Consider the following 18,954-nt stretch of genomic DNA (forward strand, 5'->3'; position numbering starts at 1 on the left):
ACCAGCAAGCGTCTGTGTGGTCTGCGTTCGCCAGAACGGGACCATTGAGGTGGGGGAGGCTGCTTCATGACTGGAAAAGTGGGGCTTACGGAGGAAAAGGCCCTGGCTCTATGCCGCGCAGCCAAGTGCTGTCAGAGAGTTGGAACCAGGAATTGTGTTATCTGCCAGCGTCCCGTTCTTGGCTCACCCAGCTGATTTCCTGGCTTTCTGGACCAGAGGACCCGTGGTAGCCAAGACGATTCCGATTCAGAGGAACCCATCGCAACCAGGACTTCTCCTGCCTAGTGCTCCCTGCCGCGCAACCGATTGACATGAACGTCTTCCTTCCTCGGATACCTTTGGGGGATGATACTTGCTGCCAGGCGAGGAGGAAATGGAGAGTACCCCTGGGCTTAAGGAGGCCCGGAGGTCTTCTTTGCTCCCAGGTGCCTCCTGGGGCCTCCCAGGGCGTCCCACCCCGCCTCCACTCCACCCCAGTTCACGCGCACTCGCCCCACCCCGGCGGCACGGCCGGACCTTGCCCGGGGTCTCTTGGTCCTCACTCGAATAATCCCAGCTGGGCCTACCCGGCCCCGCCCCTTTCCGGGCGGGGAGCCCTGCCCCGGAGGCTGTTCGAGGACGAGGGATTAACATATTCAGACATTCGGGGCCGACCGTCGACAGACGACGGACAGACGGAGGACAGGGCCTGATGGCCGTTCCTGGTGAGCCCTGCACAGGGCCTGGGGTGAGTGCCACCACCCCACCCACCCTCCTTCTCCCCCCACCCCTGCCACTGAGACTGAGGATCCCCAGCCCGGAAAGCATGGCAACCGCTTTGCACCAAACGCACCCTATCACAGAGGAGGTAGGGCCTTTGGCCAAGCACCGGTTAAGGAGCTTCTAAGGACTCAAAGACCAAGCCAAACACTGCCACTGAGTCGAAGCCATAGGAGAGGGTAGAACTGGGCCCCTTCGGGTTTCTGAGACTGTAACTCTCGAGGGAGTAGAAAGGCTGATCTGAGAGGCTGTGCGTTTCAAACTGCCAACCTTGCAGTCAACAGCCCCCAGGGTAACCCACTGCGTAATCAGGGCTCCTCTTCCAAGGGCAGCGACCCCATATTTACATAAAGCTAGTGTCTCCCCTCCAGCCCCCACCCTCTCACCCCCAGGGAACCCCTTCTGTCCCAAGGGCCACTGCCCCCACCCATACCCACACTCCTTCCTCTCTATCCCAGGGTCTAAGCAAAGGGCTCTTGTGAGTGGAGGGGAGCTAAGAGAAGAGTAAGAGAATCTGCTTCACAGGAGTTGGGGGGCCAGCTGGGCACATAAATTACAATAAGCCCAAACCAAATCCATTGCTGTCCAGTTGCCTCCTGTGGGTCAGGCTCTGGCGGCTTGCTGAGGCAGCTCGGCAGGCCTTGGTTCCAAGGTGCTTCTGGGTAGGCATGACCCAACCTCAGGGTTAAGAGTCAAGTAAGTATCCATTGAGGGCTTTTTGTGCCCAGCAGCTATTCTGGGTTGGCCCACTGAATACAAACCTTATCTCTCTCTAAGGAGCCCTGGTGGCACAGTGGGTGAAGCATCTAACACCTCCCCACCCACCCCCACCCCCAGCTACTCTGCTGGAGAAAGGTGAGGCCGTCTGCTTCCATAAAGATTGACAGCCGCGGGAACCCCAGGAAGCAGTCCTACTCTGTCTCTTAGAATCAACTTGACTGCAGTGGGATTCTCATTAACTCCCTTTTTTGCAAAGAAGGAAACGGAGGCACAGGGTGGTTGAAAGTCACACACCTTGTGAGTGGCAAAGCCCAGAGGAGTGAATGCAGGGGGCAGCTTAGGACAGTGCAGAGAGAATGCTTCAAGGTCAAGTGCACCCCAGGGCAGAGAGGGCCAGCCCGAGGGGGAGGCACAAAGCCATCTAGCCCTGTGAGAGCAGGTTTGGGAGCCAGAGGGTCCTGCCGGGAAGTCAGCTCTGCCACCTCCTATTGGCATGGTCCTCAAAAGCGGTGGTTCTCATTTCTGTGCCTCAGTTTGCTTGTCTGTGAAATGGGCACAGTAGCTCTTCCCTCCTAGAGTTGGCATAAGGATCCATTCATCAGAGTCCGACTGCCTGGGGTCAAATCCCAGCACCCCCACTTTCCAGCTGAGTGTCGTTGAACATGTCACTTCCCCTCTCTGGGCCTCAGACGGTTCACAGGCACAATTCGGATCAAAACAGCATCTACTTCAGTGCACACTGCCGTGTGAATACGTAGCGTCCAAAAGTTGCCTGGCCCCTGGACAGGTGAGCACGTGACCTACTTTGTAAAGCTCCCTTGCCATTCTCTCAGGTCTGGAACCAGACGGAGCCCGAGCCCACCAATGCTCCCCTGCTGAACCTCTGCTTCCTGAGGACACTGGGGGTCTGGGTACCCCCCATGTACCTCTGGATCCTCGGTTCCATCTACCTCGTCTACGTCCACCGCCACGACAGGGGCTACCTCCGGATGTCTCCTCTCTTCAAGACCAAAATGGTAGTTGTCACCACTGGGACCTTGTAGCCAGGCCGTGGGAAAGATGGGACGGCTGGAAACCCAAAGTAGATTCTCCTTCTGCCAAGGAGCAGGCCAGGGTGGGGACCCAAAGGGGCCCTGTTACCCAACCAGAGAGCAATTCCCCAGGGACGACCGAGAATATGTGATAGAGCAAAGCTCCCCCAGGCAGATTGGGTGATTGTGAAAATGCAGCCCGTACCCAAGGCACACAAGCCGGCGTGGCTCGCAGCTCCCAACATGCAGCCTGTGCACACGCCTAGGTTGCACAACGTGGTGTGCAGGTTGCCCTGGGGTCAACCTTTGACACCTTTTTAACAACTAGGTGTTTCGTTTCATGCTTCCCCTCCAGCAGCACGCTGCAGAACTATGATTTAAATTGTCCCACGGGTCCTTTAAGAGCACTTTGGTGCCACAGTGGTGAAGCATTGGCTGCTAACCAAAGAGTCACCGGTGCAAACCCACCCACCGGCCGGCCACCGGCTCCCGTGAGGATGGCAGCCAGGAAAGCGATGGAGCCGGTCTGCCATTCACATGAGTCGGAATGGACTTCTCGACTGCACTCCGCAAGCACAACACACGTCTGTGTTAGATCTTGGGAAGTCCCGGGGTGTCTGTGTTACCATCTGTGTTAACATCTTAGAAAGTCCCGGGCCTCCTAAGCCGGAGCCTGCTCCTCGTGCGGGCCCTTCTCCAAAGGTCTGCCATTCCTCAGGCGTCCATGCATTCCTACACCCCAGTTTATCCTGCTTTATTACCTACCACTTACCAAGCGGTTGGCAACCTTTCGAAAACATCTCTCTCCCCTCGAGTGGCAGGGGGGGGGGTGGGGGTGGGGGGGTGTCAAAGCATGACCTGGGAAGTTCAGCAGCCGACCACCTGAACCACTGAGCCCTTGGGGGCGCCTTCCTTGCAGGGCTAGGGAGTAGATATTTGAGACCTAGTGAGCCGGCAGTTCTCAACAGCGGGCACTCACCTCTGCGTGGCTTTGTGCCGATAAAACTTCACCTAGGGACACTGAAACTGGAATGTCATGCCATTTCCACGTGTCCTGACACATTATCTAACCAAAGCCAACCTCCCTGCCCTCCAGTCCATTGTCTGCTCTTAGTGACCCTAAAAGACAGAGTAGAACTGGCCCCCGTAGGTTTATGAGACTGTAACTCTCTGTGGGCAGTAGAAAGCCTCACTTTCTCCTGCGGAGCGGGCTGGTGGCTTCAAACTGCTAACTTTGCAGTTAGCAGCCCAGCACATAACCCACTGTGCCACCAGAGCTCCTTGACATCTCTAGCTTTGTTTTTAGTGCCCCCCCCACCACTGTTTGTTAAAAGTCACCACTGTCCTTGGCCCACAGTTCATACAGAAGCAGGTGACTGGCCAGATGGGGTCAGTGGGTGGCAGTTGGCAATTCCTGCTTTAAACTCTCCGGAAAAACAAATAAGCCAGTTGACACTGACATTGACCAGGACCCTCGGTGACCTCTCGTGTGTCTGATTAGAACTGTCCTCCCGGGGCTTGTCAAGGCTGGAACCAGGCTTTTCTCTCGAGGCACCTCTGGGAGGATTTGAACTGTCAGCCTTTCCGTTTAGTAGCCAAGTACTTAACCCAGAGACAGGCCATTCTGACTCACAGCAGGCCCTACAGGACAGAGTAGAATTGTCCCCTCAGGGTTTCCAAAGTCACCAGCCTTGTAGGAAGCAGGACGGCCACATCTTCAGTTAGCAGCCGAGGGCTTCAACCAATGTGCCACCAGCACGCTTTGACACTTGAAAAAGATCAGTTCTGCCCGGTGCCTAAGGAACCCTAGTGGCGCTGTGAGTTAGGCATCGGGCTGCTAACCGAAAGGTCTGCGATCGGTTCAAATCCACCAGCAGTCTCTTGAGAGAAAGTTGAGGCTCTCTGGTCCCGTAAAGATTTACAGCCTCACAAATCCTCGGTAGGGTTGCCGGGAGCCCGGATTGACTCATGACTGTGGCTTTGGTCTAGTTCTCACCTTGCTCTGGCTTTACTCCCCCACCCCCAGCAGGGTTTCTCTCTCCCCTCCACGCCCTTTTTCATTCAGAAGAAAGATCAGAATTTCCAAGAGGCATTTAAAGGCTACTAGTCCCAAGGAGACTTGCTCCTGACTGGAAAGGAGTGACCGACCTTTCACTCTGAGTAGCTTCGTCTCAGGCTGATTCTCATGCCTGCAGCCGCCTCGCCCAGGCCCACTGAGGCTCTCCTGCATCTTGGGAGCCAATGAGTTGGCAAGGGCCCTGGCTCTGCCTGAAATAAGCTCTTGGGTGCATTTCTGAGGCTTTCCTCACCTGGGGCCCCGCCCACAAACTGCCACCACCTGCCTTTGTACGCAGCTGTCTTACCTGAGCCTCTCTCCACAGGGGCTCGGCTCCATCCTGATAGTCCTGGGGGTCTCCAGTGTGGCTGCCTCACTTTGGAAAATCCAGCAGGGAACACCCCAGGCCCCGGAATTCCTAATTCACCCCACTGTCTGGCTCACCACCACAGTAAGGCCGTCTTCCGTCTAGAGCAGCGGTTCTCATCCTGTGGGTCACAACCCCTTTGGGGGTCGAACGACCCTTTCACAGGGGTCGCCCGATTCATAACAGTAGCGAAATGACGTGATGAAGTAGCAACGAAAATAATTTTATGGTTGGGGGGTCACCACCACATGAGGAACTGTGAAAGGGTCACGACATGAGGAAGGTTGAGAACCGCTGCTTTGGAGCCCGGCTTTCCCAGGGGCGGGAGTTGGGGGGCTGCGTTCCCACCCTGGCAGAGGTGGGTAGGGAGGGTGAGGGGGAAGGCTCACCCCTGGCTCTCTTGTCCAGAGTTTTGCCCTGTTCATTATGCACGTGGAGAGGAAGAAGGGGGTCCAGGCTTCTGGGGTGCTGTTCGGGTACTGGCTGCTCTGCTGCCTCTCGTTGGTCCTGAGTGTGGCCCAGCAGGCCTTGCGAGGGGTAAGTGGGGAGCCTAGGCCACCTGGGGCAGCCAAGATGGTGGGTTCAGGCCTCGGGTCCTGCCACCTCTCCCTTTCTTCCCACACACAATTTATTCTCTACATACACACTATAGTCTCCTTCACGCTGGGACTCGCCAGGGTACTCCCTCGCCTATAACTGCATGAATTGACCAAGGTTCTCCAGAGATCCAGGCAGCAGGAGCTGTGTATCAAGCCCAAAGCCGAGTCCAAGGTCAACCAATGGAATCCATCTCTGGCAGCCCTGTGTGTGTTTCTGCTGAGAACGGAGCTCCCCACGAAGGGTTTTCAGGAATTCAGACCTTTTGAAAGTAGGTTCCCCAGGCCTAGGTGCCAAGGTGCCTCTGAGGGGGTTCAAAACGGGCAAGTCTTCAGTGAGTTGGCAAGTGTAACTGTTTACACCACATGGGGATGCTGGAGATGTGCGCGTGCAGTAAGAGAGAGAGGGATTTTAAGGAAATACTTCTTGTACTCTTGGGGTCTGAAAAATTCTGATTGCTACCGTACCAGGTTGTCTAGGTTACAGTCTTGAGACCGCATCCTCCCTGCAGAAACCTTAGGTTTGCTCTACAAGGCTTCAGCTGGCTGGATGAGAGTCCCGCACACACGGAAGGTCATCAACTTTGCCAAAAGTCAACTGAGTGTCAATGTGACTCCTATCGAAGTACTTTCACAGCAACATCTAGACTAGTGTTTGGCCAAGCGCCAGGCACCAGAGCCGAGCCAAGTTGACACACACAGTGAACTATCACAAGGTCCCATCATCTTGCACATTTTTCACATGTACAGGCACACCCAGTCATCGTCACAACCGCACCAAATACACACTCACTGCCTCCCTTCGCACATCTCCCAGGCACAGATTCCCGTACAATTGTTTCAAGCGACAAACACCTAGTTCACAGTAGCCCAAGCAAAGGAACGAATAAGGGCCTTTATTTGCGCCTACGTGTGGGATCTCCAGGGGGATCTTGGGGCATAGCTGGATCCCCGTGTCGAAATGGCACCAGGCCTTGTGTGGCCAGCTCTCTCTGTCTCTTGGCTCACCTTTTCTGTCAGTTTCACTGTCCGATGACACAAGAAGGTGCAAGAGTAGCTTCAGATGTGTGCTCTACCGATGCAGCTCACCTGGTGGAAGGATCTCCTGATGGTGCCAGCTCTTATTGGCCAGCGTGATATCCTATGTCCATTCCTAAGCCAATCGCATTTGCCAGGGATTTAGAATCTACTTGTGGGCAAAGCCTGGGTCACCTACCGCCCTTGGAGTGGGGTCAGGTCCCCGTGAGCCTCCTGTGCCCCATAGGGCACAGGAGCATAAAGCCCCAGGGTGGGGCTGGGGGCTAGGACTTGATGGGTCAGTGCATGGAAGGACCCTGGGACATGCTCCAAAGCAGAGTCATTGCTCCATCCGACCAGCACATCCTTGTCCATAAACCAGAGACGACTGGCCACGGTGGGATGGAGATTGGGAGCCTAGGGCAGGGCTGGAATGGAAGAAGGGCTTCCTTGGTGGCACACGGAGAAAGGCCAAGTGTCCCTTCAACGCACGTCCAGGTATCTCTGGGCAAATCCCAGGCGTGGCCTTAGCTGACCATGTGGACAAACAGCATGTGGGTTGGTCAGTCCAGATGGCCAAGAATGCCGGCAGACGGGTTTGTAGAGCCAGAGACCCCACCGTGGCCATGATCCAGCAGCAGACCCCCCCTCTTCTGCCTTAACATTTCCTCCCCTGGTGGGTGCCCTCTCCCAGCTCCTCTCCTGATGAGCCTCAGCAGGCCGATTCTGCAGAGCCCCTGCCTTTTCTCCCACAGGGCTTCCAGAAGGACCCCTTCCGCCACCTGTCCACCTACCTGGGTTTGACGCTAGTCCTGGTGCAGTTTGTGCTGTCCTGCCTGGCGGATCAACCCCCTTTCTTTCCTAAAGACCCCCCGCAAACTGTGAGTCTCCAGATCTCCAGCCCGGCACCTCCCCCGGCTCCTATTCCAAGGGTGACCAAAGGGATCTGAACTTGAATTTCGAATCCAGTCCATCCTTTTAGCACAGTGGGTATTGAATAGCTGCTCTGCATCAAGGGCCAGCCCCCTGTTCCCACATAGTGGACCGGGCAGGCCCAACAGCTCTTATCACAAAGGCTCCACTCTGCCGTGGCACCCGGTGCCCTTGGCGATGTGTAAATAAATAGCGTGCCTGCTCGCCAAGAGAACTTTGCTGTAAAAACAGGCAGTGGGCTGGATTTGGCCCTGGAGCCAGTTTCCCCGCTCCTGCTCCACCCCTCAGCTAGGTGCTGAGGGTCCTGTGAAGAAGAAGCAGATAGGGTCCCTGGCCTCGTGCTGCTGCAGGCCGCCCTTGACCCCACAATGACACACCTGAGGTGAGTGCCCTGAAGGCGAATTCACAGTCCAGAGAGGAACAACAGGTAACCCTGAACTAGTCTGAGGAACGAGGAGAGGCCTTCTGAAGAAGCTCCCCCTGCTGAGATCCTGACCGTTCAAGCCATCAAATCAAAGTCCTCATTGGCCGTCTGTTTTAGGATGATGGATGTCAGCTAAGTTTCAGAACAGATGCGGTAAAGCTTAAATTCTGAACACCAGATTTACAAGGGCTGCAGGTAAAATCCACTTGCAGACCAAGCCTCCATTGAACGCCTCCTGACTACCCACCTGGAACGTAAACAGGCTTGCCCCCATGCAGACTGCATGGGGGGTTCCCACAGCCCCCCATCACTAGACCAATGAGGGGCACCCTCAAGCCAGGGCTTGCCTGGCTGTGCCTTTGATAAAGACTGCCCCATTGGGTCCTCCCGTCATGAGTCATACCCTGACGGTCTTGATCAGAAGGCCCTGGACCGGTCTTGTAAGCCCCTCTGCACGGCATTGAGTCGAGCTTCAGCTTTTCCTCTGGCACCGTGTCCCAATCCTGGTCGCACATGTTGAACTGCTACCCATCCTGCCTAGATGGCTGTGTCCTCTGCCCTCCGCTGCCCTCCCGCTATAAGCCCTTGGACACCATTACGACCTGGTGCTAAGGGTCTCCCTCCTCCGGAAGATGCACCTTCATCTTGTCTTTTCCTCTTTTGAAACTTCATAAAGATTCTCGTTAAATTATATTTGAGAGGCGGGGCCTCCTTTGTCCCCTAAAACATGGGTAACGGGCTGGGGGGCAGAGGGGGGGAAGTGGCGGCCCTCGTGACCCTTTGAACACACAGGGCAGGCCCTGAGGACAGCGGAGACACCACCACAGCAGAGCTCACCACGTGGCACGCGCTGGGGCGTTGGCCATGGTGTTGGCTCTGTTGCCGGTGACCCTTCCTTGGATGGTGTCTCGGCCCCAGTATTAACATAGTTGGTCTCGGTACTTAGTTCTGACCTGTGGACACTGTCAGCCCCGTGACCCCATCCCTATTGGCCCTCCCTGCCAGGAAGTCTCAATCCCATGGTGTGCCGCTCAGAGCACTTCCATGTGCCTTTTGGATGATAAGCTTATAGCTCATACATCCTCTTTCCATACCTTTTGTTCCCCCGGCCACACGCTAACCTTGGAATGGGAGACCCAGGCCTCCCCCTCTTCCCTGTCCTTGATCTTGTTCTTTTCCAGAATCCATGTCCAGAGGCGGGGGCCTCCTTCCCCTCCAGGGTCATGTTCTGGTGGGTTTCTGGGTAAGTAAGTGCTGCAGTGGTAGGGCTGGGGCTAGAATGTGTCCACATCCACCTGGGCCTGCTGCCTGCCTTCCTCGACACAGCTCTCCCCAGCCCCATCCAGAGATGCCCCCAAACTGACTGAGGTTGGCCAGGCATCGCCACTCACCTTTGTGTAACCGCTGAGCCTGTCCTTTGTTGTTTTGCTCTGGGAAGTTTTGATCGTGGGTTGAGCGAAGGTGTGCAGCAAAGATCCGTTTTCCATACAACAATTGGTACAAATCTGCTTCTCGTCATTCGTTGTGATCCTCATGATGCACCCTCACACCCCCCGCTTCTCCTCATCTCTCCTGTTCACATTCCCCCTTCTTTCCTAACCCTTCTGTGTTAGGCCAGGTAGACTAGAGGGACAAATTCATAAACACGCATATGGATGTGAGAAAGAGGTTCAATTGAATACAAGAGTAATTGAATATTGAGAAAACATCCCAGCCCAGTCCAGATCAAGTTCATAAGTGCAGTATTGGCCCATCTGGCTGATTCCAATCTATAAAGTCCTCTTCAGACTCATGAAACACATGCAACAATAGGAAGGTCACAGGCCAGTGGTGGGAAGTCTTGTGGATCCAGTGGCATTGTAAGCATCTCAGCGGTGGCAGGGGTCTCCATGTGGCTTCTCCAGCACTCAGGGCTGCATCAGGGTAGGTCCATGTGACTTCTCCAGTTCCCAGGGCATGAAGTCTATCAGGTAGTGCCATGTGTCTTGTCAGTAGAATATCTCCAAGGGGGTCAGCCAAGAGAGAGTGTGTCTCCTGCCTCCTAGAGGAAATACAGGAGTTCCCAGAATTCTCAGGAGAAGGCCATGCCCACACAGAGGCCTCATTGGCTGTGACCTGATTGACAGACTAGACTCCACCCCTTCAGTCTTAATCCTCTCAAATCCCAAACTGACATCAGATGATGTAACTACCACACCTTCTGGACTGGGTCCTTGGATAAAGGCTGCCCTTTAAATCTTAAATCTTGATTATTCTAAGGTGTGTACACCCCCCTAATGTCATCATCTCCCCTTATAGACCTGTTATTATTGACCTGGAATTGGTGCCAAGGGGATGAGTTCAGCTCCAGGCCAGAAAGGTAGCTGAAGGCCAGGTTCTGCCAGTATCTCTCCAGAACCTTCTCATGTGACCCCTTTCAGAGGAGCTGGTCATGGGAGGTAGGCCCCCTCTAGTTCTTCGGGTCTCAGAGTTGTGGAGACTGATGGTCATGTCGTCCACTTGTCCATTACATCTTCGGTTTTCTCCACTCTCCTTTCATCGGGACGGGGCAAGGCCAATAGTTGCACCTTAGACCCCAGTCACTCTGAGCCTGTGTCCCCCTCATGTATGAGCTGAGCTGCAACAAGGGACTCAAACATAAGGACAACGCCAAGGATGGTGCGGGACCGGGTGGGGTGTCCTTACTTTGTCCCAACTCAGTGGCTCCCAATGGCCACTCACAGTAAGATGAAGGCGAACACTCCGGGCTCACGTGAGGATGAACTACAGTGATCTTGGTAAACGGAGGAAACCCAAACCTCCTGCTGTTGAGCTGATTTGACTCCTGTTGAATGCGTAGGACAGACTGAGACGTCCCCGCCAGGCTTCCTAGGCTGACCTCTCTCTCTCCCACTGAGAGGCTGGTGGGTTCAAACCATTGAGACCTTCCAGTGAGCAGCTGAGGGCCTGACTCCCACCCCACTCCTGTGCCTGGCTTCCTTGTAAACCGAGACCCACTCCCAGCCCATCAAGTCCACTCCTGGCTCCTAGCAACTCCACAGAGCAGCGTGGAATGGCCCAGGTGGATTTCCAAGACTAGTACTATTTATGGGACTAGAAAGCCTCATCTTTTCCCCTTAGAGCAGTTGATGGTTTTGAACTGCTGGCCTTGCAATTAGCAGCCCAACCCATAACCACGACACCACCCGGGCTCCTGTAAGCTGGGAAGTGTCTTCATGTGTCAGCTTTCATTTCATTGAGGGGACAGCAGAGGTGCAGAGAGAAGAGACTGGCCCGGGGCCACATAGCTACAGAGAGGACTTTGTGCGGGTGGGGAGGAGCAGATGGAAGAGGGGCTTCCTGCCCCTGATGACCCTCTTTTACAGGCTGGTCTGGAGAGGTTATAAGAAGCCACTGGAACCCAAAGATCTCTGGGCACTTGGAAAAGAAAACTCCTCAGAAGAACTTGTTTCCCAGCTCGAAAGGGCATGGACAAGGAGCAGGGCCAGGTGAGCACGTGGCAGTCAGGGCTCAGCCCGGTGTTGGAGCCCCATCTGGTCCCCACTTCACCCCCAGCCCTCCTCTGCATGCCCCTGCCCACTCAGCAGCCCCCCAGGGCCGGTTCCACATACAGCTCTGTTCACAGTCTTTAAGGACAGGATTCCCGGTGGTGATTACTAGCTGGGCTGCTGCCCACAAGGTCAGCCATTCAAAACCCCCCAGCTGCTCCACAGGAGGAAATGGAGGCACTGTGCTCCTGTCAGGAGTTACAGTTACCGTCCCAGAAACCCACAGGGGCAGTTTGACCCTGCCCTAGAGGGCATCCACACCATGGCAGCGAGTTTTCTTAAAGCGTCAGGAGGAAGCCATGCTGGTAGGTGACGGACAGGAGACCCAACTGAAGACCCGCTGTCATGGGGTCAATTCTGACAGCGTAGACCTGCCCCTTTGGGTTTCTGAGACTTGTAATCTTTACAGGAGCAAAAAGGCTCATATTTCTCCCACTAACCCACTCCACCACTAGGGATCCTTCGGGCAGGAGACAGAGGGGTATTTTAAGATTGGGGGTGGGGAATTGGGTGGTATGTAACTTGCAGCCTATAACTATTCTTGGCTTTCTCATCCGTCCAGGGGGAATGTCATGAGCTCTGTCTCATTGTCTATGGGATGTGGAAAAAAAAAAAAAAGACAATTCATAGGAAAGGACCCAGCATATTCCTGGCGGGCAGAGAGCTCAGTGTGCTAGTTATTCTGAGGTTTGCACCCTCTTTCTAGGGCTCTGGAAACTCTGTTCATTCTTTTGTTTTGTCTTTCTACCATTTTTACAAATGATATTTCAGTTCCTTTTTAAAACTAACGTGTTATTTACTCTGGGTGGGCCTATACACAACCAAACATAGATCCACTCACAATTTCTACATGAACAGTTCAGTGACATGGGTTAGAGACTCCAAACTGTCTACACCAAGAGCGTGGCATCACCACCCACTTAGACCATAGAGACCCCTCAACATGCTCACCTGCACTTTGGAATAACTGTTACCAGTGGGCACTCACATAGCTAACGCTTTACAAGAGCGCTAGACTTGAGGCAAGCACCCATTATCTTTTAGACTAAATGATGATTTGACGATGGCTTTGTGGGATTGTTTGGGCTCAAGGTTTAAAGATTATTTATGGGCATCTGATTCAGGGCTTCCCCCAGTCTCAAAAGAACCAGGAACTCTGGTTTCCATGTGAGTTTGAATTCCTATTCCACACTTTGCCTCCTTTTGATCAGGAGCCATCTATAGGGTCCTTCACGAAAACATTCAGTAATGATAGCGGCTCGCCACCATTTCTTCTGGCCTCGTGCTAATGGACCAGAGAATTTCTAGTCAAAGGACAATGTGAAGCCCGTAGTCCTTCTGCCTCTGCTGTCCCAGGCAAATGGAGAACAATTTTGGGATCTCGGGTCTTTGCTTGTGAGCTATTAAAACCCAGGCACAACTTACCCAACCAGGAGGTCAGACAAAATCTCTCATCTTGCCCTCTGGCACACTGACCATCTCGATGGGCTCCTCGGTGTCTGAGGGCCCACTGTGAGAGCCATCAGTCTAGAGAAAGGAGCCTTCAAGGTCGACCAGGTAAGTCTCTGGTTAAATGCTGTCCTGCCAGAGAGTAGGGAATGACCCTGGACCGCTTGACCTCACTGGACCTGTGTTTCAGGGGACTGAACAATCCCTTAGCTCTGTAGGAAGAAGAGTTCCGAGGTTCTTCTGCACACACTAGGATTTTGATGTGCGTGTTCCGGATACCTGGATCCCAGACGTTAGATGGAAAAAGTAAGAGAGAAGGTGGCACAACGTTCTGGGAGCAGCTACCTAGAAAATCCCAGGGAAGGGTTGTGATTGGTCTGGCTTGAGTCCTACGCCTTCAGGAGCCAATCAGATGGCTGGAGGCAGGAGCACCCGCCACACGATTGGCGGGCCACATGAGCTAGGACGAAGGACGGATCCCCGAAGGAAGGGGGCGCTGTTGTCAAAGGAGGGAAGTGACGTCAGCAAACCGAAACAGCAGCTTCCGCTAGCAGCGTCCACGATTCCCAGAGGCGAAATTCATCCCAAACTCAGCCGGGGGCTCGGGCACCTTGCGCCCAGCTGCTGACCCCTCTGGCCAGCCCGAGAGTTAGAGCCGTGGACGCAGTGGCGGCGGTGAGCTGGGCGTGGGTGTAACGTGGGGACAGACAGACAGAAGCACCCTCCAGAACGTGGCTGAGGCTCCCACAGAGAGTCGGTGGGAGGAAATGAGGGTGAAAGGCAAAATGAGGCCAAGGGCCACCCTGTCGGCCACTTTCCCGGCGGGCTGACCACACACAGGGAGGACTTTGGTTTTCTTTCTGAGAAATGTTACAACCCCCGAGGGGAAGGGAGAGGGCGGCTGGGCATTGGAGAGACCACGGGCCAACCACCTGCTGGCCAAATCAGGTCCATGAGGTCTGTTTGGTCCACCTGGGTGGTTTACTGTGATTATTGGGATTTAGTAAGTTGTCAACATTTCGAAGTTGGGAGATTTCACCTAAAAACAAACAAACTAAAAAAATCACTGAGGTTTCTGACTTGAACCAGATCCGGCAGTGCTGGCCCTCCTCCCTGCTTGGCAACAGGAGGCAGGATCTGGATGGAGGTTACCCCATTGGACGGGACCTGTGCTTGTCATCTCCGCTAGTCCTCACCCACTTTTTGTATTCCACCCCCTCGTCCACTCCCACTAATACCTGCCATACTCTTACTCTCTGGTCCTTTGAATGTGTGAGGCCAGAGACCAATGGAGAGGGCTTCCCTGAGCTCCAGTCCCTGCTCTGCCGCTCACTGTGTGGCAGCTATCCCCACCTCTCGGACCCCCAGTGTCTTCTTCAGTTTGGTGAAGTCTAGTGACAAGGAGATCTAGAGGAGCTAAAACGCTCCAGGAAAGGGCTAACTGCAGTGCCTGCCCAGCGCCATTGGGTGTCAGAATTGGGAGGGACCCAGAGAGGGGTGACAGCACCACCCCAACCCACAGGGCACCATGGCACCCACCACCCCCTCTCCACCATGCCCCAACTCTGTGCTCTCTTCTCAGATGCTTATAACGTGGAAGTGATTAGATTTAGGACCCACAATGCATCGACATGTTTCTCAGAACACAGAACAAAGAAGCCCCGTTCCCAAGTCCATCCACAGTTTCAGGGGTTGGGAGTCAGCACATATTTGCCGGAACAGGCTCATACTTCTGACCTGTAGTCACCTCAGCTCATAGCCCCTGGCAGGCTGGTCCTCAGCCATGAATACGCAACTATACAGAAACCGAAGATCATTCCTGGTTCCGAGCTGTGGAGGCGCAGAGGCTAAAGCACTCTGCTGGGGACCAAAAGGGCTGCTAACTGGAACCCACCAGCCACTCACAACGACGCTGTCTGCCCCCAGAAAGGTTGACAGTCTCAGAAACCTTATGGGGCAGTTCTACTCTGTCCTATGGGGTTGCGTAGGACCCCGTGACAATAAATTTGGTTCTGTGTGTGTGCCAAAGGCGCAAGGTGGCTAAAAGGAGAATGTTTTGCTGGGGGAGCATTTGCGTTTCTGTGAGCGGTAGGAGAACATCTTGGGGAAACAAAACAAAGGTGGCACCACCTACAGAAAGCAGTAACCCATGTGGCTGTGTGCTTGAGTGTGCTGCTACGTGGATTGTCACCGCGGTTAAAAAAAAACGAGATGACACAACGGGTTTCCTCTGATAAGAAGAATGGGGTGGGGAGCAAGGCTGGTTCCAGGCATGCACACCCATCCCCTTGGCTGGGAAAGGGACCCTGACTGTCTGGTCCTACTGCTGTCAGGCAGCTGCCACCAGCGAGGGTACATAGACTGGTCTCTCCTTTCCTTAAGGTACACCCAGGCGGCGGCATTTAGATGGAAAGGAGGCAGCAGGGCAGAGGCCCAGGAGGCAGAGGCCTTCCTCCAGGAAGAAGGGAGCAAGAGGGGCCCCCTGCTGGCTGCCATGTGGCGTGTGTACCGCTCTGCCTTCCTCCTGGGCACCCTCAGCCTGCTCATTGGTGACATCTTCAGGTTCACCGTACCCAAGCTCCTCAGGTGGGTTCAGACCTTGGGGGTCCTGCTAAGGCCAGCTGCCCCTTCAAAGAGACCAGGCTTCAGCTCTGCTTGTGCCCTCCACCGGCTCTCTGTCTTCAGAGCCTCTAAGCAGAGGGCACCAGCGGGAGGGGGTGGGAAGCATCCAGAGGGAGGGGGAAATGAAATGGGTTGCCTCCGGCCTGATTGCATCGGTCCGCTTACCCTGGGTGACAAACAACCCCCAAGGTCCGAAGCTTCAGACAACACACGTTTATGTCGTTGTTCACCTACGATGACCTGGGACAGCATCTGGGCTGGGCTCTGCTGCACTGTTCTTCTGGCCCTGGCTGTGCCCACCCTTAGGTCAGTGGGCAGCTGGGTTGGCTGGAGCCTGGCTTTTTCCGAGGCCCCCTTCGCACCTGGCTCAGCTTAAGCCTGTTGCAACGTTGGCTTGGCAGGGCATTAAGCGATGGAGTCAACGCTGCTCGCTCTCTTCGGCCTAGGCTTGCACCTGGCACATTGTCACTTCTACTAGATTCTGTTGGCCTCAGCTGGTCTGGCCAAGCAGCCCAGATTGGAGGGGTGAGGAACAGAAACTCCACCTCTTAGTATGAGGAGCTGCAAAGTCATATTGAAAGGGGATATGCAGGGGAGGGGGGGTGTGTCCTTGAAGCCATGTTAGCCAACGGTCTCCCACACGGACCCTCCACACAAGGGCAGGCTTCAGTAAGGGAACCTCTTACCAGCTGTACCGTCTTCCTTGCCCTCCCCCCAGCCTGTTCCTGGAGTTCATTGGGGACCCCAAGGCACCCGTCTGGAAGGGCTACCTCCTGGTGGTGCTGATGTTCCTCTGTGCCTGCCTGCAAACTCTGTTTGAGCAGCAGCACGTGTATAGGCTGAAGCTCCTGCAGATGCGGCTGCGGGCGGCCATCATCGGGCTGGTGAACAGAAAGGTGAGCCCCCAAAGAGCAGAGCTCAGCCTTCCCTCCCACCTCACCCCCTCATCGCTGTTTGCAGACAGAGTGCCAGCTTGGAAGGGCAAGGCTGTTACCTCAGTGGCTGAGAACCCACTTGGAATTCAAGCTCATCACTCACCTCCCATTCAACCTCTTAGTTGTTTGCGGAAGACCTTGCTTGATCAGACCCCTGGGGCATCTCTGGCTTCCACCCATCACATACTCATCGGAGCCCACGACCACTTTTCCCTTCAGTCCCCACCCCCCAGCACACCACCACCACAGAGCCTTCGCGCCTGCTCTTCCCATGCCAGAACTCCCTTCTCACCACCGTCCTGCCCCCCTGGGCCTAACTAGCTGCTGCGGTAGCTGCGTGAGGATGAAGGGTAGCTAGGGATGTGTGTGGAGCCCCAGAAAGGTGGGCTGTCAGCCAGGTGTCAGTGTGGCCCACAGTGCCAATGACCCGAGTCTGGACCAGGAGACCTGCCAGCGACCCTGGCTCTGGGGCTTCCAGGTCCTTGGAAGCAAAGCCCACAAAGTCACCTCAGAAACGATGGGTTGCTGTGGGCTCTGAAAAGGAACCCGGGTGGCGTGGGGGGTTAAGCAGCAGGGGCACGACCTCAGAGGTGGGTGGTTCGAAGCCACCAGCTGTTCTACAGGAGGAAGGTGAGACCGTCTGCTTTTGTAAAGATGACAGCCGTGGGCACCCTCCAGGGGCATTCTCTACCCTGTTGGGCTGTCATGAGTCGGCATCTACTCGCTGGCAGGGGGTTTGGGGAGAGGTCTGATGCACTTTAGTCGGGGCAGAGCCAGGACCATTCCGTGAGACTCATTCTCTCCCTCCTGAGCGGTCTCCTGGGGGAGGGGAGGCAGCCGGCAGGAGCTGCGCTCCACCTCTGCTCTGTGTGTGTTGTGGAGTCTTGGAGGAAGACCTCCTGGGGGACCCTGCCCTTCTGATCCCCTCCCTCCCTGGATGAGGTCAGACGTGCAGCTCCACCTCTGCACCTTGCACAACTCCCTCGAAAGAACGAATTTTTGCGATGCCCCTTGGCGTTGCATTGAGAGCCCTGGCGGGGTCAGGCTGGCACAGGGTGGAAACCACCAGTGGCTCCGTGGCTTCTCAGAAGAATGGTGAGGCTTGCCACTCCTGTGAAGAGTTGGTCTTGGAAGCCCGTGGGAGTCGTTCTTCCCTGGCTGTATAGGGTCACTGTGCGTCCGTCAGCAGTGAGCAATTCCCACCCGGTCCATTGAGACAGAGAAGAACTGTGATTGTGACCGCAGAGGACCGCCCCATTTCCTCCTGCCGGGTGCCAACCATGGACAGCCCGGTTAGCAGCCAGTTGCTCTGCCACCCGGGGGGCCTGCATCGGATCATCCACAAAACCCACCACCATTGAGTTGACTCGGACGCAGCAAGCTCGTAGGACAGAGCAGAACTGCCCCACAGCGTGTCCGAGCCTGTAATGTTCACGGAGGCAGGCGGCCTCCTCTTTCTCCCGTGGAGCTGCCAGGGGATCCAAACTGCTGACCTATCCGTGAGCAGCCAAGTACTTACCGGCGCCCCACCAGGGCCCCCGGTGCTGGATGAAGCTGTGTTAGAGGGTCTCCCTGATGGTGCTTCACGTCTCTGTCCGTGGGCCCGGCGGCTCCGTGGGTCGGAAAGAGGCTCCGCTCGCAGCAGGTCTGTGGACTCGAGTTGGATTGGACCGGCATGCCTCCGGATGTAAAGTTGCTTCTTAGTATAAAAGCCTTTCTTGTACATAGATGAGTGGGCTGGTTTCTCTAGCGACACAGCCTAGCCTAACAGAAGCCCATTCTATCAAAGAGAAGTAGCAGCATGCTCCGTTTTAAAACGGTCATTCGCTTGCTGTCGTTCGTTCCCGCGGTGATTTTTAGACTGCTTCTGTCTTGGTGTCTGAGGTGTGTTTCTTGTCAGGAGTCAGGGACGGGCCAGGTTCGTGTCCATTCTGCGGGCCGCAGTCTCTTGCCTGGTGTGCTGGCTCGATGTACGTTCAGTGTTGTTATTCGATAGCTATGAATTTACTGCTGTCGTTTTGCCGGGTTTTTTGGAGGGGTGATATTGTACTGAGTTTGTTTTGTTTGTGGTTCTTCTGGTCTTTTTTTGACCCCTTTGTTGTTGTTCTACTGTTCACTCGGTCTTTGTGAGCTCCCCCTTTTTTATTTTGAGGAAGCTTATGCATGTTCCTTAAGGTTACCCGAGTACTGATTTCTTCCCAGAGCTGACACAGTCTGCTGTCTCTTGAGCTCGCCCTGCCGTGCTCTCCGTTAGAATGCTTTGTAGCCACATCAGTTCCTCCTCTTACTTAATGATCATGTGGAGCGATAGCTTTGGCGCCGTCTTGGAAGCGTGTTTTACCTTATTCACTGTGGTGGCTGAGCTGACTTCAAGGCAGTGTCGTCCTGGTGGCGAGCCCAGTTAATGTCTGCTGTGGTTGCTTGGTCTACCCACAGGATTTCCTTGAGTAGTTTTGCTAAGCCTGGTCTTTCTTTTACGAATTCGTATAATTGCTCC

The 18,954-nt window shown here is 54.9% G+C and overlaps 1 protein-coding gene across 1 annotated transcript in view; it reads left to right on the top strand.

Annotated features, from left to right (window-relative positions):
- The first annotated feature begins 388 nt into the window (after positions 1-388).
- ABCC6 (ATP binding cassette subfamily C member 6) overlaps positions 389-18,954 on the top strand; it is a 53,233-nt gene continuing 34,667 nt past the window's right edge. The window contains exons 1-9 of the mRNA XM_045286009.1: positions 389-727; positions 2,313-2,495; positions 4,892-5,017; positions 5,342-5,470; positions 7,302-7,427; positions 9,085-9,146; positions 11,269-11,391; positions 15,283-15,486; positions 16,241-16,418. Coding sequence (XP_045141944.1) covers positions 692-727; positions 2,313-2,495; positions 4,892-5,017; positions 5,342-5,470; positions 7,302-7,427; positions 9,085-9,146; positions 11,269-11,391; positions 15,283-15,486; positions 16,241-16,418 — 1,167 coding nt within the window. The 5' untranslated portion in view covers positions 389-691. The remainder of the gene's footprint in view (positions 728-2,312; positions 2,496-4,891; positions 5,018-5,341; positions 5,471-7,301; positions 7,428-9,084; positions 9,147-11,268; positions 11,392-15,282; positions 15,487-16,240; positions 16,419-18,954) is intronic.

This window comes from Echinops telfairi, unplaced genomic scaffold, assembly GCF_000313985.2.
Source record: "Echinops telfairi isolate 266 unplaced genomic scaffold, ASM31398v2 ScPeMD7_5;HRSCAF=22, whole genome shotgun sequence".
Lineage (NCBI taxonomy): Eukaryota > Metazoa > Chordata > Mammalia > Afrosoricida > Tenrecidae > Echinops > Echinops telfairi.